At 40.1% G+C, this 19,540-nt stretch overlaps 1 protein-coding gene across 5 annotated transcripts in view; it reads right to left on the reverse strand.

The window, feature by feature from the left end:
• The window catches only part of LOC116037778 (partitioning defective 3 homolog B-like), a 221,015-nt gene that overhangs the window by 106,508 nt on the left and 94,967 nt on the right, over positions 1-19,540 (reverse strand). For 4 of the 5 annotated variants that reach the window (XM_036004093.1, XM_036004092.1, XM_036004091.1 and 1 more), the window contains 6 exons: positions 16,055-16,246; positions 14,633-14,791; positions 11,323-11,455; positions 6,343-6,430; positions 6,036-6,166; positions 1,753-1,797 (listed from right to left, as the gene is read on the reverse strand). In XM_036004093.1, coding sequence (XP_035859986.1) covers positions 1,753-1,797; positions 6,036-6,166; positions 6,343-6,430; positions 11,323-11,455; positions 14,633-14,791; positions 16,055-16,246 — 748 coding nt within the window. The remainder of the gene's footprint in view (positions 1-1,752; positions 1,798-6,035; positions 6,167-6,342; positions 6,431-11,322; positions 11,456-14,632; positions 14,792-16,054; positions 16,247-19,540) is intronic. The other variant, XM_036004094.1, reaches the window with a different exon arrangement.

Genomic DNA, 19,540 nt, shown 5'->3' on the forward strand with positions numbered 1-19,540 from the left:
ACAGGCTCCCTGAACATTTACATTTACTGTGTTTTATTGTGCTTACTTGGTGGATATTCCTGAATTTGTGTGAGCGGGTGGAAACAACAAATGTTTGCCCCAGGGCCCCCTAACAGCCATGCTTTATACATTCGCTATATTGTTCATCTCAAACTGCCGCCCGCATTTCCCAAGCTTGCTTTATTTCATTCAGTCAGTTCTGTTAATGAGAAGAAAACATGCTCTCCAGTTTACTGGAATAAAAAGGGGAAGTCATTGACAATGAGACTGACTCTTTTTATACCTGCAAGCAATTCATAGTTACTCAAGGTCTTTCCATTTTACAGTTTTCTGACAGTGAACAGGGCCATGCAAATGTCAAAATGGTTAATAAAAGCTGACAAAAGCATCAATGGATTCAGTTTGCCTTTTGACAATCAAGAGCTTTGTTTTAGAAACCTACAGGAATATGCAACCATAGTCTATGACGATAGAGTTGTAGAGTATTTATTTATTTTTTCTTCTCACAAAGCCTTACCTCTCCATGTTTACCGTTTCAATCCCTCTAAAGTAATCCTCTTTTCCTGTGCAAGATGTTCCCCTGTCTTCCTTTTTACATCACTATATCTTGTCCACAACACAGTGAACACTGTCCCAAGTTCCTGCTCATACAGCACACTTTTTGGACTACGGATACACTTAATCTCTAAAGCCAAGATGAGAAACTGAGAACGCAAAAGGAAAAAGGAAGTTTCCCCCCATTTGTTCAGCTGTTATAATAAGAGGAACTTCAGTTTTGATTTATTAGGGGTTCATTCTAATAAACTAAATGTTAAAGCTCTGCCTTGCCTCCTGTCTTTTACGCTACTCATATCACCTTGCTTGCTACCTTTAGAATGGTTATGGACCTAATACCATGTACAGCAGAATGTGGAAAAAGCCTGCAACAAAGTGGCAGAGAGTAGGACAGGCACACATGGAGTGGAATAAGGTAGAGTGCTCTTACGTTCAAGTAGCTCCAGATGAAATGGGGGAGACTTCAAGGCAAAGTGAAAATAAAAGTTTGACATCAAACTTTTAAAAATAGAAAAAGTGTGTGCAGGCTAAGGTGAGGGGTTTTGAAGGATGATTGATCTGTATTTCCCTGTGCTTCCCTTTTAGATGAGTGTGTCCTCCCTCATTCTATCGTCGTTTCTAGTACCCGTAAAAACAAGCTTGTCTATGTGTTTCTATTAAAAAAATTGCAATAGTCTCGCCCTTCTCTTTTCTGTCCAGTCCTTTTGCAAATCTTACTTTCATTTGCACTTCTGACAAATTAAGGAGATATTTCTAGAGGGAGGCAGAGAGGACCAAGTGGACAGGAGACAGAAGAGGCGGGATGCAAGAGGAGAAGTCAAGTGGCATGTAAATGCAACTGGAGATGGGGAAGAGAAAAGGAGGGAACAGTGTAAATAGTGACTTCAAACACAGAGTGATGATGGAGAACTTGGAAGTGAAAACGTGATTCACGTGAAGTGAAGTGATAGAAACGGCAGAGGCTGTTTTGATTGCTCACAGCAAAAAAAATAGAATTCAAACTAGAAGAAACTGTGGCTCCGGACATTTCTTTCTTTTTTCCTTTTTTTTGTCCTTTTGTCGTCATCTTTGGATAACACCCTTCTTTGAGAATTAGGCAGCAATTTTAAAAAAGTGCGTACGTGTTTCAGTGTCTCTCTATACTCTATTGATGCTCATTGATGATGTGCAGGTGTAGGTTGTCTGTTTTTTCGTTACCTGCAGTGTTTCCAACCAAGAATCTGACGTTGCTTTCATCTGCCACTGAAACATAAGGAATACATGTTAATACACATATATACACTCACACACTTTCCATTGCTGTATAGATTCCTCCCTTCCCCTTGACTTGACTTCAGCATTTTTTATTTCTTGTTCCTGGCTTGCCAGTAAATCTGCTGTCCACATGTTCCTCATCCCTAAAACCTTTAATCTTATTGCATTTCTTCTTCTCAGCCTCTCTTTCTCTCTCCATCATCCTCTCTTATTTTTGCTGTCTTGTTTTACAAGATGGCGGAGTAGCTGAACTTTTTTCCTGTGATGTAAAGTCAGCATTACTGCTACTGAAGTCATTTTCCTTCCTCCCTTCTCTCTCACTTCATTTGTCATTCATCCTCCCTTCTCCCCTTCCTTCCTGTTTTTGCCACTACCCCTCAATCTATCCCTTTCACCTTCTGCCCTTTACCCTCACCTCTCTTTTCAATGTTTTCATTTTTTCTTCGGTTACACCGATTTTATATAGCTGTATTCTCCTCCCTCTTTCCCTCCTTTGATCACCATTCTCTCAATCATTGCTCCTTGTTGATCCTCCTTTCACTTTCTGCCTCTCCCCCAGTCTGTATTTTGCTTTTTCTCCCTCCTTCCTAAAGCCACAAAGCAGCCCAATGCCAACAAGGAACACATTGACTGGTAGCACTCGAAAACACACACACACACACACACACACACACACACACACACACGGCTTCTCCCAGCAAATACTTTTCTAATGAAAACCAAGCCTAAAGTGTAATTCTAGCTGTGTGTGTGTGTGTGTGTGTGTGTGTGTGTGTGTGTGTGTGTGTGTGTGTGTGTGTGTGTGTGTGTGTGTGTGTGTCTATGCCTCCTTCAGCAGATCTGTAGATGCCACGTGTGTGACACACACAGAGGCATGGTATTATAGTAGGTAGGACACACAAGAGCTGTCACTTTGTCAAAAAATCAAGTTTGAACTAACTTAATTACTAACATGTAATTCATTCTGATTAAAGTGACTATATGTAACTTTTTAATGTTTCTAAAGCATTTCCTAAAGTCATTTTTCATACAATGATCTTAAATGACCTGTGACAGCAAACAGTGAAAAGTTGAAAAATATATATTTTTTATATAGTTTATAGTAAAGCCTCTGCCCGGGTTCGATTTTTTTCCCGCGCAGTCACAGAATGATTTGCGGCAGGTAGACGCCGCTACAGTAACACATTCTGATGGGTCACAGATTTTTTTTGTAACACCGGAAAGCCTGTGTTAGTATCCAACCTTTGTTAAAAGGAAGCAGGAGATTTCTTTATATAGGCCTAATTGTATTTTCATGTTATTTTAGAAGTTGTAGTTATGGCTGATACTGGGGCAGGACCATCACAATAAAGAAGGAAATTAAACGAAGAACAACTAAAAGCTAAAAGGAAAAGTGACAGATGACGGGTGATAACGTGAGTCACACTCAATCGGGCTATCAACAGATGGAGAGAATTACGGAATTGTAAATGATTCAAAACCCACCTGAATTGGCCCTCATGTATATATCTATTTCATTCATAAAATAACTTTACAATGCACGATGTGGTTGTACGTCAGTAGCCTCCATTAAGTTACGTCCTCCTTCGATTTAGCGTGGAAGTTTTATTCATTTTACTCCGTGTTTGTTTTGGCTTACTATTTTCTTTTCCCTACAAATCAACACAAAGTGAAAGCTGCATACAGCCACTTTAAATAAAAAAATAACCTACATAGTTAGAGAATTGACGTTGTTCTGTTGATATTTTTGCGGTGAAGGTACCTGAATGAAAATTACGAACAAAATGTAACAAGGAGGCGAAGGAAGAGAGAGAGAGAAGATGAAGGAAGAGAGAGAGAGAAGATGAAGGACAGTGAAAACCAGAGAGGGAGTTCATAATTTGGAACCAATCTTACTCTTACATTTTTAATTGGGCTGGGTCAGAAAATAAAATCAGGACAAATTAAATAAAATTGAAATTATGTAACTGACCCATGAATGAAATGCTGACAATGCTTTCTGTCTCTCTTTCTCTCTTTTTTTTCCTTTAGAAACACACAACAGCTGAAACACACCATGGACTCATACCCAAACCACACTGGTTATTACATTTTCTTAAAATGTAGTTCTCACAATGCATAAAGTACTTTTACGACACTAATTAAAATTATGACATGCAATAATTATACACCATTATCAATATATGGATAAAAACAGTAACAATGTCTTGTTTAGCTTAAGAAAGAAGAAAAAAATGACAATAGCATTTCTGAAACTCTACTCGACCTACACTGCTTGCTGGTCTGTTTTTCTGTGAACAACAATGACAAAAGGACAAATATAGTTACATCAGTGACGTTTATATCACACCACAAAATATAAACAACGGCTAAAGCAGAAAGCCCACACAAAGGGAGGTGACACGCTGGACTGACCAATCAGAGACCACCTTACAGGACACTCTGGAGCGCACAGACTGGAGCTCTGACGAAATCAACATGCCTACCATCTATTATGCCATCTATTGTGTTGTATATAACTATTTTTATTGTTTTTATTGAGCCGAAACAGGTACACAATGAATTTCACTGCACATTGTACTGTGTATGATTGGGTATGTGACAAATACAATTTGAATTGAATTTAATCATAAGCTGATAATGCTGCATTTTTTTATTGAACCTTCATAATGGAAGTAAGATCAAAATCAACTTTGTGTACTTTTTTTCACCCAGGTTTCAATTTATGCAGGGTTTTTCCCTACCATAATAAGGCTAAGGCGCAGCACCCAAGCCCTTTTGGGTGAATGAATTTAAAATCAATGCATCAAAACTAACTAAATTACTTGATTAAATGACTCAGATCTAATGATTGTAGAGTGGAATTCTTTAGCAGGTTTTGTCTTTAATTATCTGCGCTAGCTTTTCCAACATTTTAGACACATACAGTATATGGTAATAATAATAGTACAAAACTATGTCAAATTGCATATTTTTTTTATTGAAAAACATTATTTTCTTGAGGGAGGACCCCTAAACCCCCCACCAAATAAGTGCACCCAAGTCTTCCACAAACGCAGGGGAAAACTGTTTATGTGTACACCTCCCTAGCTTCCAGCATTTTTGTCTGGTTTGTGATGTGTGCGCAATCTGCTCTCCTGAACTTCATGCACACAGAGGGCAGGCTGGGAATAAGAGACACAGCACATATAACAGGATTTCAGGCTAGTCCAAAGGGATAAGATTTGTCCGCAAAGATGTAAGGTCCGCCCCTCAAAACTATTTCTGGATGTAAAACAACATCATAACCTTAGCTCAATCTTGTTCCCCTACTGTCAGACACTTGTTCATAAGCTGTTATTACTGCTGCTTGATGGTTGGCAATGAAAACATGTCATGCCATTCAAGCAATTTAATAGAATTAAATGTGTTTGTAACACATTTCGTAAATATGAATTCTGTAAAAACACAAAAGGAGATGATGTACAGACATACAGTACCAGTCAGTTATTCATATAGAAATGGATGTCTTTGCTATTCAACTAGTCTCCGGCTCTTTTGTCTCACACACACAGACACACACACACACACACACACACACACACACACACACACACACACAGACACACACACACACACACACACATAGCTGGCAGTGAAGCCAGCTCGAGGAGGAGGACTGAGGGAAGTGACATTTGAAACAATAAGCTTTTGTTGTGCTGCGCACCAGCCACTGTCATATTACACAGATGTATGCACGAGCACAGACATAACTACACACATACTACACGTATTTCTAAAGTTGACTTTTTAACCATCACTGAAATGTCACTGAACCCTCGCATCAGAATATCAGTAATCAGAAAGCAACAGGTGACAAAGCTGATGTGGAAAGTGGGATGGCATTGGCAGCAGAAGCAGCCTTTCTGGCTTCTTTTTTTTCATATATAAAAGACCACAATAAGGCTGAATTAAAATCCTGTGATACAAATTTGTGACCCACAGCTTGGAATTCTTACAGTAAGATTAGAGTGTTCTCCAGTCACTGGAGATGTGGTAGTCATATAGTATGTGTGTGTTGTACAGTATGCAGTGCGTGTCTGCAGAGGTGTCAGTCTGTGAGTGGCTTTGAGGAGCATGCTGTTGGTGCAGCAGCCATGCATCAGCAGTCATATTTTAATTTCTGTGAGGATAAGATGCATGCAGCCACCATGCAGAGCAGATACACCAAAATAAAATGTCCCCACCAGTGTGCTGCTGGTTCTGAGTCGTACCCAAGTCCATGCTCTTCGAGGCTTTAACATGCTGGAACTGCCACTGGTCCTGGTTCTGGGTAGGAGACTGGGGCTGAGCAAGGCTAGAGGTGTGAGAGTTTTCCCTGGAAGACATTGATTATACAGTCCGTTATTTGTTTCATTTGAATTGCTACTATATAACACTACTGCGTCCACGTTTATCATTTGTTCTGGTTTATAATTCATATGTGCATATCATTCATATACAAAGCACTCTGTATGGCAACGTTGTAAGACAAAAACATACACTAACACACACCTTTCTTGTAGATAGGAGTGTTGGTTAGTGCTGTTGAACAGCTCCCCCTCCTCTTCCTCGTCCATGTAAGAATAACTCCCATTGGTCACTGAAAAGCAAAAAACAAAAACAAAAAAAAAACACAAGTCTGCATTGAGGATGTGCAAAGTGGAGATATGATCAAAGATGCAAAGATTTCAAATGACCATGGACGTCTTTTCTGGAGCACAGCAGCTGTGATATTCTCAAATTAATTTTGGTTACAATAAATACCAATACTTCTCCTACAGCAAAACCCATCTCCCCACTGTCCATTCATATGCTAAGCAGGTTTTGAACACCCATTACTACACTACAATACAGTATAATACCCTTCCTTCTCAATCTAGCGTGACACTGATGAGCGTTTTTTAGTTGAGGTCTCTTGTTTTTTCAGGTCAGAAGAACATCTCCTCTCTCACTCATTGGCTAGCCAGACGCTGTGCTTTCTACAGACAAAACAAAGTGCAGCTGAGTAGACGTTTGCTGGATCACATTTAGCCAAGATGAAGAGAAGTGAGCAAAAATGGCAGCAGTTGGTAATCATTTTCTGTCTTTCTAGTGTTTTGTTTATATAGAAAAAGGAACTGCGTGATGTAACCTGGATACAGTGTCAGTAAACTACAATTCAGAAAAACAGAGGGTGTTCAGCAGGCTAGCCAATGAATGAGGTAGGATAGAGCCATTCTGACCAATCCAAAAACAGTTGGCCAGCTCTCTTACACACAAACACCAGCACAAGTGTCTGCTCGCAAGCTTTACAGGGCCATGCATAAAGATTGGGACAAACATACTGAGAATATGCATGATGAGAGATAAAGTGGACTATGCTGCAGGAGCACTTGGAATGTATCTGAGAATATCCTGACACTTTTTTCCCCAACAGGTGAAAATGGTCACTCTGTAGCCCCTTTGTTTATCAGTGTTTTAAGCCCCCAACGTCTCCAGGACTAGGATTGGTCAATGGTTATGGTTAAGGTTAGGGTTAGGTGCCTTGAAGTCAACGGTCGCAGCGCTGCCTGGAAGGAGACGTTGAGGGCTTAAAACACCATCGAGCAGCCCCTTTCACACAGCCTGTTCAATGCAGGAATGTTGTGCCGTTATTCAGTTTTAGTGTGGTGAAGTAGAGCGTGTAGAGCGTATTTGATGGAGTTGGCGGTTCAACGTGCCGGAATGCCACCAAAATGTGTGACGATTCCAGAGGCATCTGATAAAAATAAATACATAAAACGCGGAAGGATTATTTCAAATGAAGTACTCTATTGGTATCAGTATCAATATGAAGGTACAGGTATTGGTACTGGTATCATCATTTTTTAAACAATAGCAGCATTATGCCGCCATAGATTGGTTCGGTGTAAAATAGAAAAGCCGGCGTGACAGCGGATCTTCTTTACGGCAGAATTGCGGAATCTCTGTGTAAAAGAGGCTTCTGTGTCCAGTTGAAATGCCATCAATTAACAGTGACCATCTTTTAAGTCTACAGGAGGTGATACTGATTTGATACTCAAACAATGGGTGGAGGAAAGATTTAACCAAACACAAAATAACATAAACTCATTTGAGAGCCTCCAGACAAAAGGTCTTGAGAATAACAACTAGAGTAGGTGAAAGATAAGAGAAAGACAGAGAAACATAAGTGGTCGGATGAGGAAAAATATAAGATGAACAGAGAGAATGTAAACCACACAACAAATGCAGCTGCTCTACATGTGCAGAAGTAGCTGCAGATGTAGCTCAGTGATACGGCTGTGTCTGCTTGATAAACGAGTTTATGACAACTTGATACACAGACACACAATCCACCCAAGCACAATTTACATACAGTCATCACTTCTCAGAGTGCAGAGCTGCCACACAACAAATGTTGGGGAATTATTGCACAATCGTCACTGTGTGTTCTTTATGTGCTTGATTCCGCACGTGTGACTGAAAGTGAAGATGCTGGAGCTGGAGAGGAAAACAGCAGCGTCTGAAGATATCACACACTCTCATCTCTATCTCTCCCGCTTTCTCTCTACACTAATCACCTGCTTTATTTTTCTTCTGGTCTCATTCTTGCAATCTGATATTTTGGCTGTCATTTATCTCTCCTTTCAGATCTCCCATAAATCATTTTATCTCCCACTCAGTTTTTCAGCCTTTTTTTTCTAAACTTCCTCCTTCCTCCTCACTGCCAGCACCTTAATCAGCTGAACTGTCAAAAACACATTCTTCTTTCACCTCACTCACTCGCTCGCACGCACCCATCTCCTCCATCCTTTCCCTTCCCTCTCTGAGGGGAAACCAGTGTGTCTACACTTTTACACATAAATACTATGGCCCATAATTCCCTTTACGATTTTTTGAATTACATTTTAAAAACAAGGGCCTGTATTATTAAAACATTCTTTAACTTTCTTTTCAGAGTCAAGTTTATTTTGCCTGAACAGTAATCTTACTTAATAGACAGAATGCTAAACTGACTGTGACTTTTAATACACGGAGGCTCCAAAGACGTTATTTTACCATCTACACTGAAACCATGGTCAGTGCCGCTGTCTGACATGTCGGAAAAACAACACCACAACAGGACTTCATGGTGCATTCAAGTGCACCTTGTAAACTCATGGTGCATTTACGTGTACCTCGAGAAACTAAAGCTGGTGTTGTAAAGTGCCCTTTAATTTAGTTCTTGTTTTTTGTTGCTTAACAGCAATTGACTGGTGAAATAAGTTATTGTTATTACATTTTAAATAATTAATTTAAATTTGATAATTTAGCCTTAGCATTAAACAGTCACCATCTGTCATTTTGCGCTCAGGTCAGCATCTGCTCAGTTCACGGACCATTTAGGCACTGGCACCATTTTTAAAAAATTGTTTTAGGTATCAGAAAACAACACGATACCCAACCCCCTGTGTAAAATCCTTTAGTGAACAGTGAATTCAGTGTTATTATATAAAGAGATTTGTTATGCTTGTTTTCCTTGCTTCTATGACAACATTGGAGAAGATTGCATAATATTTGAAGCTAGACTAAAACTGTATTTTATTTTAATCTCATCAAGTAGATTAACTCTCCAAAGATGATTAAGAGATGGATAAGAGCTAAAGAGGAAGATCTATAAATGCAAAAAAATAGCACATCTGCATAAATGCATATGTAGGGAATCATTAAACTCAATTTATTCTTCTGCAAAAGCACATATCGGTGCAAGAAATAATCTCTTCATTTTCATCTGAACTTCAATGCCAAATAAAATGGATTTAGTGTGTGAAATAGTTCATTAGGAGAGTAAAATACTGGCAAGTGCACACGTATACACACAAATACACACCAACTGATAACATCCACAAGGCAACAACTCACAGAGCCTGAGAAATGAGCACACACCATAGCTGAGGTGAATTTGAACAGCAATGTGTATTCAAGGTCAGAGCTGTTGACCAGATTCAGTGTAAACACACAAAAACAACACTATTTGATACTGGCCTCAAACTCTCACACGCACACGCACACACACACACACACACACACACACACACATTTAGTGGCCTAACACATTTCTATACAGGCACAGATATCATTCAGAAACAAACATACGATACACAAATACACACACAGGCACACATACAGGCAGACACTAACACTGAGGAAAACACAAGCATGTATACAGGCAGGCAAGCTAACACACACACAAGCACATACAGATAATATAGGAGTGAGAGCGGATTGAGTTAGTGAGGAAGAGCGATATGAAGAAAGAACAAAAATAACTCTTTATAACAGGCCAAACCAAGCAATAACAACCAAAAGAACAACCTTGAGAAAATAAAAGCAGGGAGAGAGAGCTGGGGAGAGCAATGAAAAGGAAAATAGGGGCAGAATAGTCTCTAATTAAGGCTGCAGCGTAGATTGCAATATCTGTTTTGTTTGTTTTCAGTTTTGTTTTATCTTGGAGACATTGTTTATTTTTCATGATTATTAAACGTAAGCAGTTTATTACTGAACTTATTGCGAATGATATGCTCACATTTGATGCTGCTTCAATGGCAAAACAAAATAAAAACAGAAAAACACAATAATAGAAAACTGAATCAAGTTCCGCTAAAATCAGGGATGGAAAGGAGTCAGGAAAAGTTGGGGCACAGCAGTGTTCCAGCTGAGTTTTTGAAAATTTAGGAAATGCTTTTATGGGAGAAAAATGTGGAAAATGTTTGTCTAGCTATTTCACATTGTAAAGTGTGTGTGTGTGTGTGTGTGTGTGTGTGTGTGTGTGTGTGTGTGTGTGTGTGTGTATCAGAAACAAGCAATTAGCAGTGAGCAATTTCGTAAAAGCAGGCAGGGTTCTCCCAGTAAATACTGGCCATCTCTACCTCGAATGAAAACAGTCCTGAAAGCAGAGGTAAACGCATTTGGCGATAAATCTTTGTTAAGTGCAAACAGTCCAAATGGTCTAATTAGCGTTCTGCTATATGGCAGCATTTTTCCAAAAAAATCAATAACCAAGGCTCAAATCAATGCTTGAAAATGGACCACTTTCTTCAATATAAGAAAATAATGCTCAGTGTAGATTATCACAGTTATATCATGGCCCTATGGGTTTTTAATAAACATAAAAACAACAAGGGTGGCTGTTCTTAATACAAAGGTGCATACTTTAGCTACAAAAAAATAGAAAATGATCGACGTGTTGTCTTGGTTCAAACTTACCATTGCTCCACAATACTACTCGGTTAGCTCTTGAATTTCATTAAAAATACTAATTACACATTGGCAGACAATAAAAATATAGCATGTGTAAAGACGAAAAGGTTAACCCCCCCTGGGTTAACTTTGGGCTCATTATCATTTTGGATAAGGGAAGATAAGGATTATTCCAGAACTCAAAAAATGACATTAAACCTAAATCATGCTGTATGTAAACGTCATGTCTGTTAGCCTGCTGACCAAACATTCACGAGAACAAATTCCACTCACCATTAGATGTATAAAGAATGTTGTTCACCATGGGAGAGTGACTGCCGTTAGTCTGACCGTTCACTGGACCCACCAGTCCTGACAGGCCAGAGGAGCTGTCAAATGAGCGATTGGGTGACACCCCATGTTGATCCTAAAACAAGGAAACAAATACTACTAAATACAGCATCAAAATCACATTTCAAACAAACAGATAATGGTCACCGGATGGCTACCTACATCCCCCCCCTTTTTTTTTTTTAAAGCAAGCAAAAGTAGCTACAATTATTTTAAAGCTTTACTAAAAACTTGAATTTAAGTCATACTTCCATAAAAAAAATGATTAAATGTCTGATAGTTTGCGAAAATTGATGGTTCGGTTATTTCTTTTTTTTTTTTTGGAACAATTTCTGTTTTTTTTATATAAGTGTCTGGTATGAGAATTGCATTTAAATTGAGTGATGACCAGAGGAGTGAGTGAGGGCTTTGTAGCTATCTATTCAAACGCAAATAGATGTCGAGGAGATAGAATTAAGAGGAAAAGAGGGAGGCACTCAAAAGACAGTGGAGGATCAAGGTGAGAGAGGGGGCCACATTTCCCATGGCCCACAGGGTTGTAACTGTCTTTAACACAGCTTTCTGTGTGTGTGTGGCAATGACAGTCATACTGACCCCCCCCCCCCCCCCTCACCGAGGGCCCTGTAATAATGTGTTGATGTGTCTCTTTGTGCGTGTATTAGTTCTTTAGGAATTTAATTTGCATTTATTTGTCTTGTTCTTGGTGTGTGTGTGTGTGTGTGTGTGTGTGTGTGTGTGTGTGTGTGTGTGTGTGTGTGTGTGTGTGTGTGTGTGTGTGTGTGTGTGTGTGTGTGTTGTGTGTGAGAGAGAGTGAGTGAGTGAGTGTGTGAGTGTCTGTGTGTGTGTAGAAAACTGTACGTATTCATTAACATGTATACATATGTATGCCACTCTGGCTGTGTGGTTCAGTGTTTCTCTGTGTGTCTGCCTGTCTGTATAGAGTCAGCCCTCCATTCAAACAACAACCACACCCTCCCCGCACTGAGCACCAGTGCTTGCCCCTCACCCAGCTTCTCCCCAATTCCAACCCAGGACACATCACTCTTCAGTGTGTCAGAGGTCCCGTGTGCCCACTCCCCTGCCTGGCTGTCTTCCAGCACACATCCCATTAGCCGGTGTCATAGTGCAATCAGATTACTCCCAGAAAACAAATGCTTCTTCAGAACCGCAAAAAGAGGTTATTGAAGTAGAAAATGTTTGTTTTCAGATAGAGTCAAACATGTTTAGAACATTTCTGCAATACATTACAATGAAATACAACTGTTTTTCTCAGTTTAATTGTTTTTCCCTGAACTCTCCCTGAAGAAGTCTAACTGGGCACGGGGTCAGCTGGATGCCTTATATACATTACATTTGTTATATTTTTTTCTGTGTAAATATGCTAACTTGTATTATATGTCCATAGAAACAAATAAATCCAAGTGATAAATCTAAACAATTAAATGAATAAACTGAAAAATAATTAAGATAAATAAAACAGTAAGCCTATAATGTGATGTAAATCCCTGGAAAAATAGCTCCGATAATGTAAATCAGACAGAAAAAGCACTTCTGTCTGTTTTACATGATCGGAGATATTTTTCCAGAGCAAGACTTTACTCTATTTTGTATCAAGGCTAGACATTCAAATATTGTGAGAGCCACAGCGTCGGTGTTAGACAGCAGCCTCGGATTATAACCATGGAACTTATTTAGCTTGGAGATAGGGCTGTTTGGATAGTTACTGAAGGAAAAGAGCAGCTGCATGAAGTGAGAGATTACAGAGGGCTGGCTGGAGACTAATACAGTAAGAAAAACTCAGTGAAAGAAAAGAGCAAGGGACATAGAGAAAAAAAGAAGAAGAAGAAAAAAAAAAAAAAGATCAGAGGGGAAATGGAGAGTGGTGCAAATGAAATCAATCAACGGAATGTTATAAGCATCAATACTGAAGCCTAAAAAGGCTTTTAAGGTACAGTCTCTTATCTATCTGCCTTTGTCTTCCTCTCTTTTTATCCTCTTTTCCACTCTTAAGAAAAAGAGGGATGCAACCCTTTGATGTTGCTAACAGCTTCCACCATCAAGCTATTGACCGGGGATGCCCTGAGCCCTGCAGGCCCAAGTGCACCACTACATGCACACATACGCTCGGTATTATTAGGCACACACACACCCTTGCAATAAAGCGTCTACGCTTCTATTAATATGTTCAGTTTTTTTTTTTTAAACGTATCGGTATTGCTATTATTTTGTCCAACCCATTTATGTCAGTGAAGGGGAGACTACTATACCCATACACCTAAATACTGGAACATTTGTTATGTATGTTTGTCTTTGTGTTCATCCATTTATCTGAGAATTTGTTGTGCTTGTGTGGGAGCATATCATGCAGGGTGAATACTGCAATACCGCTCCCCCCACCCCCCACTACCAGCAGGTCATGCAAAGGGCCATTCACACTTGAGCCAACAACCCTGCTTTGTGGGTGCAAGGGTTTGTACAAATATTGTACAGAGCCGTGTAAAAGGCATCAGCTGAAAAGCAGCCGAGGTGAAAGAATCTTCTTTTTTTTTTTTCTTCTTTTTTTACTTAGAAAGAAAAGAGATACAGTTGAGTGAAGAACACTCCGCCACACACACAAAAGAGGCACACAGAGACACACAAGCACACAATCTGAATAGCTGAAGTGTAAATGCTCTTTTGCTGCTGCTGGTAAGAGCAGGGAGACTAGTGTCAAGTATGTGAAGAATGGATGGAAGGGCTAAAAAGTCAGAGGCAGTAGACTGCAAGGGGGAAAAAAAATGCTTTAGTCAGTTAGAGCCAAAAGAGGGGATAGGAGATAGAGAGTGACGATAAAAGAAGCATGCATGTTTGTTTTCTTCTCAGTCAAGTGACAGAGGCATGCATGTGCTCTCATTCTCACAGCAGGTGTCCTAACCTGGATTCTGGCTTTCTCTGACAATAAAAAGAGACATTCACGTCTATTATTCATACACTTAATGCAGTGTTTGCTTCAACTTTACGTATCCATTAAAACTGTTCCAACCACACATTTTACTATGCTCTTTACGTTTATTATCATTAGGCTGTGTCCATACAATTTACGCACATTCTCAAACGAGCGCGTCCAAGTACAGCCACTTGTGATTATAGCAAACATCAACAGATAAAATGTTTTCCAAATTTGACTCAGTTCACAAATTTTAAATAAACAAAATGCTAATTTTCAAGTGAATAGTTACTCCTAGTGTGTAAATGTGTGCGGTTGAGTGTGTACCTTTTGAGCCCTCAGCACCACTAGTTGGATTGTCCCCCTTACGTTTCCCTCCTGTGACATAGAGCGGCGAAGCGTCTCCATGGCCACGTGATTGGAGCGTCCCAGCAGTGACTCTCCGTTTACTGCTACCATCTGGTCATTGACACACAGACGCCCATCCTGTGAAAGACACACATTAAAATAGTATACTTGTGGGGTCCCGACAGCTTTGTGGGGCCAAAATGCTGGACCCCACAAGGTTAAAGGGCTGTTTGAGGGTTAAGACTTGGTTTTAGGATTAGGATTAGAATTAGGTTATGGTTAGGGTGAGGGTAAGGGTTAGGGTTAGGCATTTAGTTGTGATGGTTAAGGTTAGGGTAAGCAGCTAGGGAATGCATTATGTCAATGACGGGTCCCCACAAAGATAGTGCCACAAACCTGTGTGTGTGTGTGTGTGTGTGTGTGTGTATTTTTAGTGTACTGGGTTGCAGACCTATGCATGTTTTACAGGTCTATGCATAAATGTTTCTGAATAATCCCTGAGCTATTGATAGAGAGCTACTGTATATACATGCACACCTCCGGACACACACACACATCTGTATCTTTCACTGAGCATCTCTCTGAAGTCAAACCAGCACAACACACAAAATGGCACACACTAAATTGCACACACACATACAGAGACTACCATCAGCTCCATCTGTCTGACTTCCCTGGTGTGTCATTTACGCCTCTACAGCAGACCTGTTTCCATCTATCCGTGTCTGTCTGTGCACAGATACTCAACACTGCACAGGTGTGTATATGTGCAGTATGTCTGCCTGTCTGTGTCTCTGCTGTCTACTGTATGACATGTCAAATGTGTCCTGTTGAGTAAGGGGTCAAGGGTTAACAGAACAGGAGCACATGGCAGCAGAGACAGCTGAGGTGTCCCCAGAAGACTCGTTAATAATAGGTTCTGTTCTGATGCTAGTTGTTTTCCATACTGCGGCACTTTCTGTTCATTTAAGAGGTGAGCTGTCTTTGACTCCCTCTGGAGAAAATATTGCATCTTCACCGCATGGAAGTCAGAGCGCTTACTTCAGGTGAAGCATACTTTCTTTCTAAATTTACCAATTAGTATTTTCCAGGACCCCGTTTGTCTTTGAGGGCTCCCCTTGATTAAAGAAATTCTTAGTGCACTAACACCCAAATGATTTTGTCGACTAAACGATTAGTTGATTTAATCGACAGGTCTTCAAAACTTTTCTCCACAAAGAATCATGCAAAAGCACAACCTCAAATCTTGTGTTCACCAGAGATGCGTTCATAAGTTCCTCGCAAGTAAGTCCTTTAGCATGTAAAAAGCATCAAAAATGACTAATCGACTAAAGAAATCTTAAGAGGGCAGCCCTACTTTATTTATTGCTAATTTGGGTATGTATTAGAATATTATGTCACCTTGTATGCTGCCCCTCCATGTATAATGGATTTAATGAAGATGCCCAGGTCCTCTCCCGTCTCCCTGGACTTGTTTCCTTTGAGGCTGATGCCCAGGCCTGCCGAGCCGGTGTCATTAAGGGGCACCTCAAACATGAGCTGCTCCTTCCCGTTCTCCGGAACAAAGCCTGTCACACGGGATATCTCGTCCTTCTGGGAGTGAGGGAGAGAGTAATGGAGGTAGAAGGAGAGAGACATCGATGAGGAGGAGAGAACGGTGGCAACAAGGTGAGGAGACTGAGGTCAGTTCATTGGGCTTCTCCAAAAGCTGAACTAAAAGCTTTTCCATTTGAGAGAAACCATCACAAGGAGCTTTTCAGCTAAATTTCTCTATGAGTGAAAATGCAGCAGGAGTCTATTTTCGAAGGAGAAAAAAAAGGAAAAAGAAAAAAGCGAATTGGACTCTCTGCTTTTATATACTAATCTTTTTTTTCTTCTTTCAGCTCGGCAATATCAATAAAATGACCTGTGCATTTTCATGAGGTAATTGGAGAATACGGCAAACACGGAGAGCCAGAGGGACCCAAAAGTAGTGAGAGCAGAGGGAATATGGAGAGGAAAGAAAGGTTGTACAACAAAAAGAGAAACACAAACAAAAGACTGGCTGTGTAGATAAAAAAAATATTATTTCAAACCCAGAAAGATGGCGAAACACCATGTTATCAACAAGGAGGTATGGCAGTAATGACTGAGTCTGAGACAGAGTTAAAGGAGAAAATACCATAAACAAAGAAAGCAAGTGAATCCCGCCAGAGGAAAGTGTGTGTTTGAAGCCTGTGATTGCTCAGTGGGAGAGGTAGCACTGTTGCACTACATACTGTATATACCTTTTTTTGAAATGTAATGTCAAGTAAACGGCATTCATCAAAAAACACTATTCCAAATACTACGTGCTTTTCGTAGTTCAGTCTATTTTTCTAAAATATCTAGAAAGATCTAGAAACCAAACTTGAACAGAAAGAAGATGACTTTGTATGAGGAATGTTATGATCTATGAAGACACCACTGTTGTTAACAAGGATGTATCATACTACAACCATTTACAGAACATTAAAATGAAAATATTTGCCAAAATTCGAGACAATTTATGAAAATTCTTTCAAACTGTTAGATATATAGTACAGGAGAGTGTGGAAGGCATTGCATTACCATTTGTCCATTCTGATAATTATTAGACTGGGCTGCATAGCATCCAGAGGTGTTTCCTAATGACTATTCATGCCATACAGTATGTGAGGCTTATAAAGTGTTTTTAGACGGATGGAAGCAAAGAGTATGTACACTGACTCTACGCAGCTTAAGGATCAGATGTGTGTTTGCAGCTTGTGCGACTGTGTCTGTGAATATACTGGATGTGCTGTGTTTAAGTTTCCACGTCAACATTTCCATACTTACATTTTTTTTGTGTTTGTCCTCGCAATCAAATGTTCTGTCTATAAATGTCTATATGTACATTACTGTGTGTATGAGTGTGTGTGATTACCAGAAATAATTGCATGTACTTATGGCAGAAAGTCCCATGTCTGTGTGCAGGTGCCAAGCTTTAGTCTGCATGCGCCTGTCTATGTATATGCATTCAGTCTGGCTCTGTGTGTGCGAGTGTGTGTATGTGTGCGTTTGCGTGGGTCAGCAGTGTCAGGTTTAGACTGTGTTTGTCTGTGGGGATTGTAGGTTTAACGGCGTTAAGCCGACACAAAGTCCTCTACTCTGCAGAAAACTGTTTTCCCTGCTGGAAAAACTCCCCCCCATCAGACTGACTGTCCAGACCTGATAGGAAGCTCCACGACCTTAGAAAGAACTTCATAACACCCAGAAGAGAAATGTTAGCTACTTCAGCGCATAATTAGATTGAGATATTGTTAGTCTTTGAGATTCTGTTGTTCATGTTCATGATTTAGCAACTTCTCAGTTTTTTTTCTGCCATCGCTACATTCTCTGTTTATCTGATTGAACTTTCCTGCCTTGTTAATTTATGATTTCTTTTTCTTGCGCTCAGCACGGGACAGAACCAATGCCAGAATGAATTAAGAGAAGAGGACGGGTATTGTTACACTGCAGAAAAGTTTGAAGCAGCAGTTCTCAGCTTGGGGGTCAGGACCACCCACAGGGCTGAGAGATGTTTTATGGAACCTGACAAAAATATGCAAATGTATGTAAAGTTGTTTATCTGGGTGATGAATTCAATTTGCCTGTAAAACAATGAATAAGCAACGCATCTGGGCTGCCTCTGATAATTTACCAGACAAACAGCCCGTGAGAAAAAAAAAAATCATTCTGTGTCAAACCTGGCTGTTTTGTGGGTTTTTACAACCAAGTGAATAGAGAAAGAAAGTGCTTGTATTCAGTGGCTGGACTAAATTAAACAAGGCCTCTTTTTATCATTAACTGAAATTGCTCTAAAAAAAAACATGCAGGAGTGGACAAGGGCACAAACAAATTGTAAGTGCACACCGCAATTTCATGGAACATTTCTATTATCTCAGTCTCATTGCCATGATAGGTGGTTACATCTGTATGCGATACTAAAATAATAAACAATGGTGTGTTTTCTCTTTGCTGCTATAAAAAAGCTGTTTGTATCGTTGCTCCATGAACTCCATCCGGTTATAAGGGAAAAAAAGCTGTTTGCATAGATGAACCTCCTCATGCTGGTCATTTAACATTTAAATGGGTTGCCACAATGATGGATCAACAGGAGGACACACTATTAAAAAAGACAGCGCGGTGTCTGTCGGTGTGTGTGAATGAGTATGCGTGTTGTTTTATTAAACTGAGCCAGAGAAACGTGTTTCGGAGAAAGATGGAGAGACATATTATGTTAAAATGAGCAAGAGCAGTCAACTAAAGTGTCCGTAACTCACCCCTAAAGGCCAGAAGAACTGCAAGACAAAGAGAAATGTAGATGTATGTAGAAAGATAGTATAAAAATGAGGGAGGAGATGAAAAGAATGATGCTCATAACTTTACTGTGAGTATTGTTAGGGGCACTTTAATACTACTCTGCTAAAAACTTGATTTGTGTGTAAGGACACCTGCTTCCAGCTACATGGCCTTTTAATGAGAGCTACTCGCAGATGCCCTTCTACCTAGCGATGAAGAGAGAAAATGTGTGTCTGTGTGTTTGTGTGTGTGTGTGTGTGTGTGTGTGTGTGTGTGTGTGTAAAGCCCCATGCTGTGGAAACGACTGCCCAAGGATCCATTTTACAAGGCCAAACAACAGTAGCTGCTATGTTTAATGCGGCAGTAGGTGTGTTAACACACACACACACACACACACACACACACACATGGCTGAGGTAAGTACTCCCAGGGACAAAACCTGACATTATGGGCTATGCTTTTGACTTATGAAAATAACTGTCCCATCACTGACCACTAACGGTGGGCCCCAGTTGTCCAATCCCCTACACACAGGCTCTCCCACTGTCCCCTAATGGTCAGTGTAAA

Source organism: Sander lucioperca, chromosome 8 (genome assembly GCF_008315115.2).
Source record: "Sander lucioperca isolate FBNREF2018 chromosome 8, SLUC_FBN_1.2, whole genome shotgun sequence".
NCBI classification, from domain to species: domain Eukaryota; kingdom Metazoa; phylum Chordata; class Actinopteri; order Perciformes; family Percidae; genus Sander; species Sander lucioperca.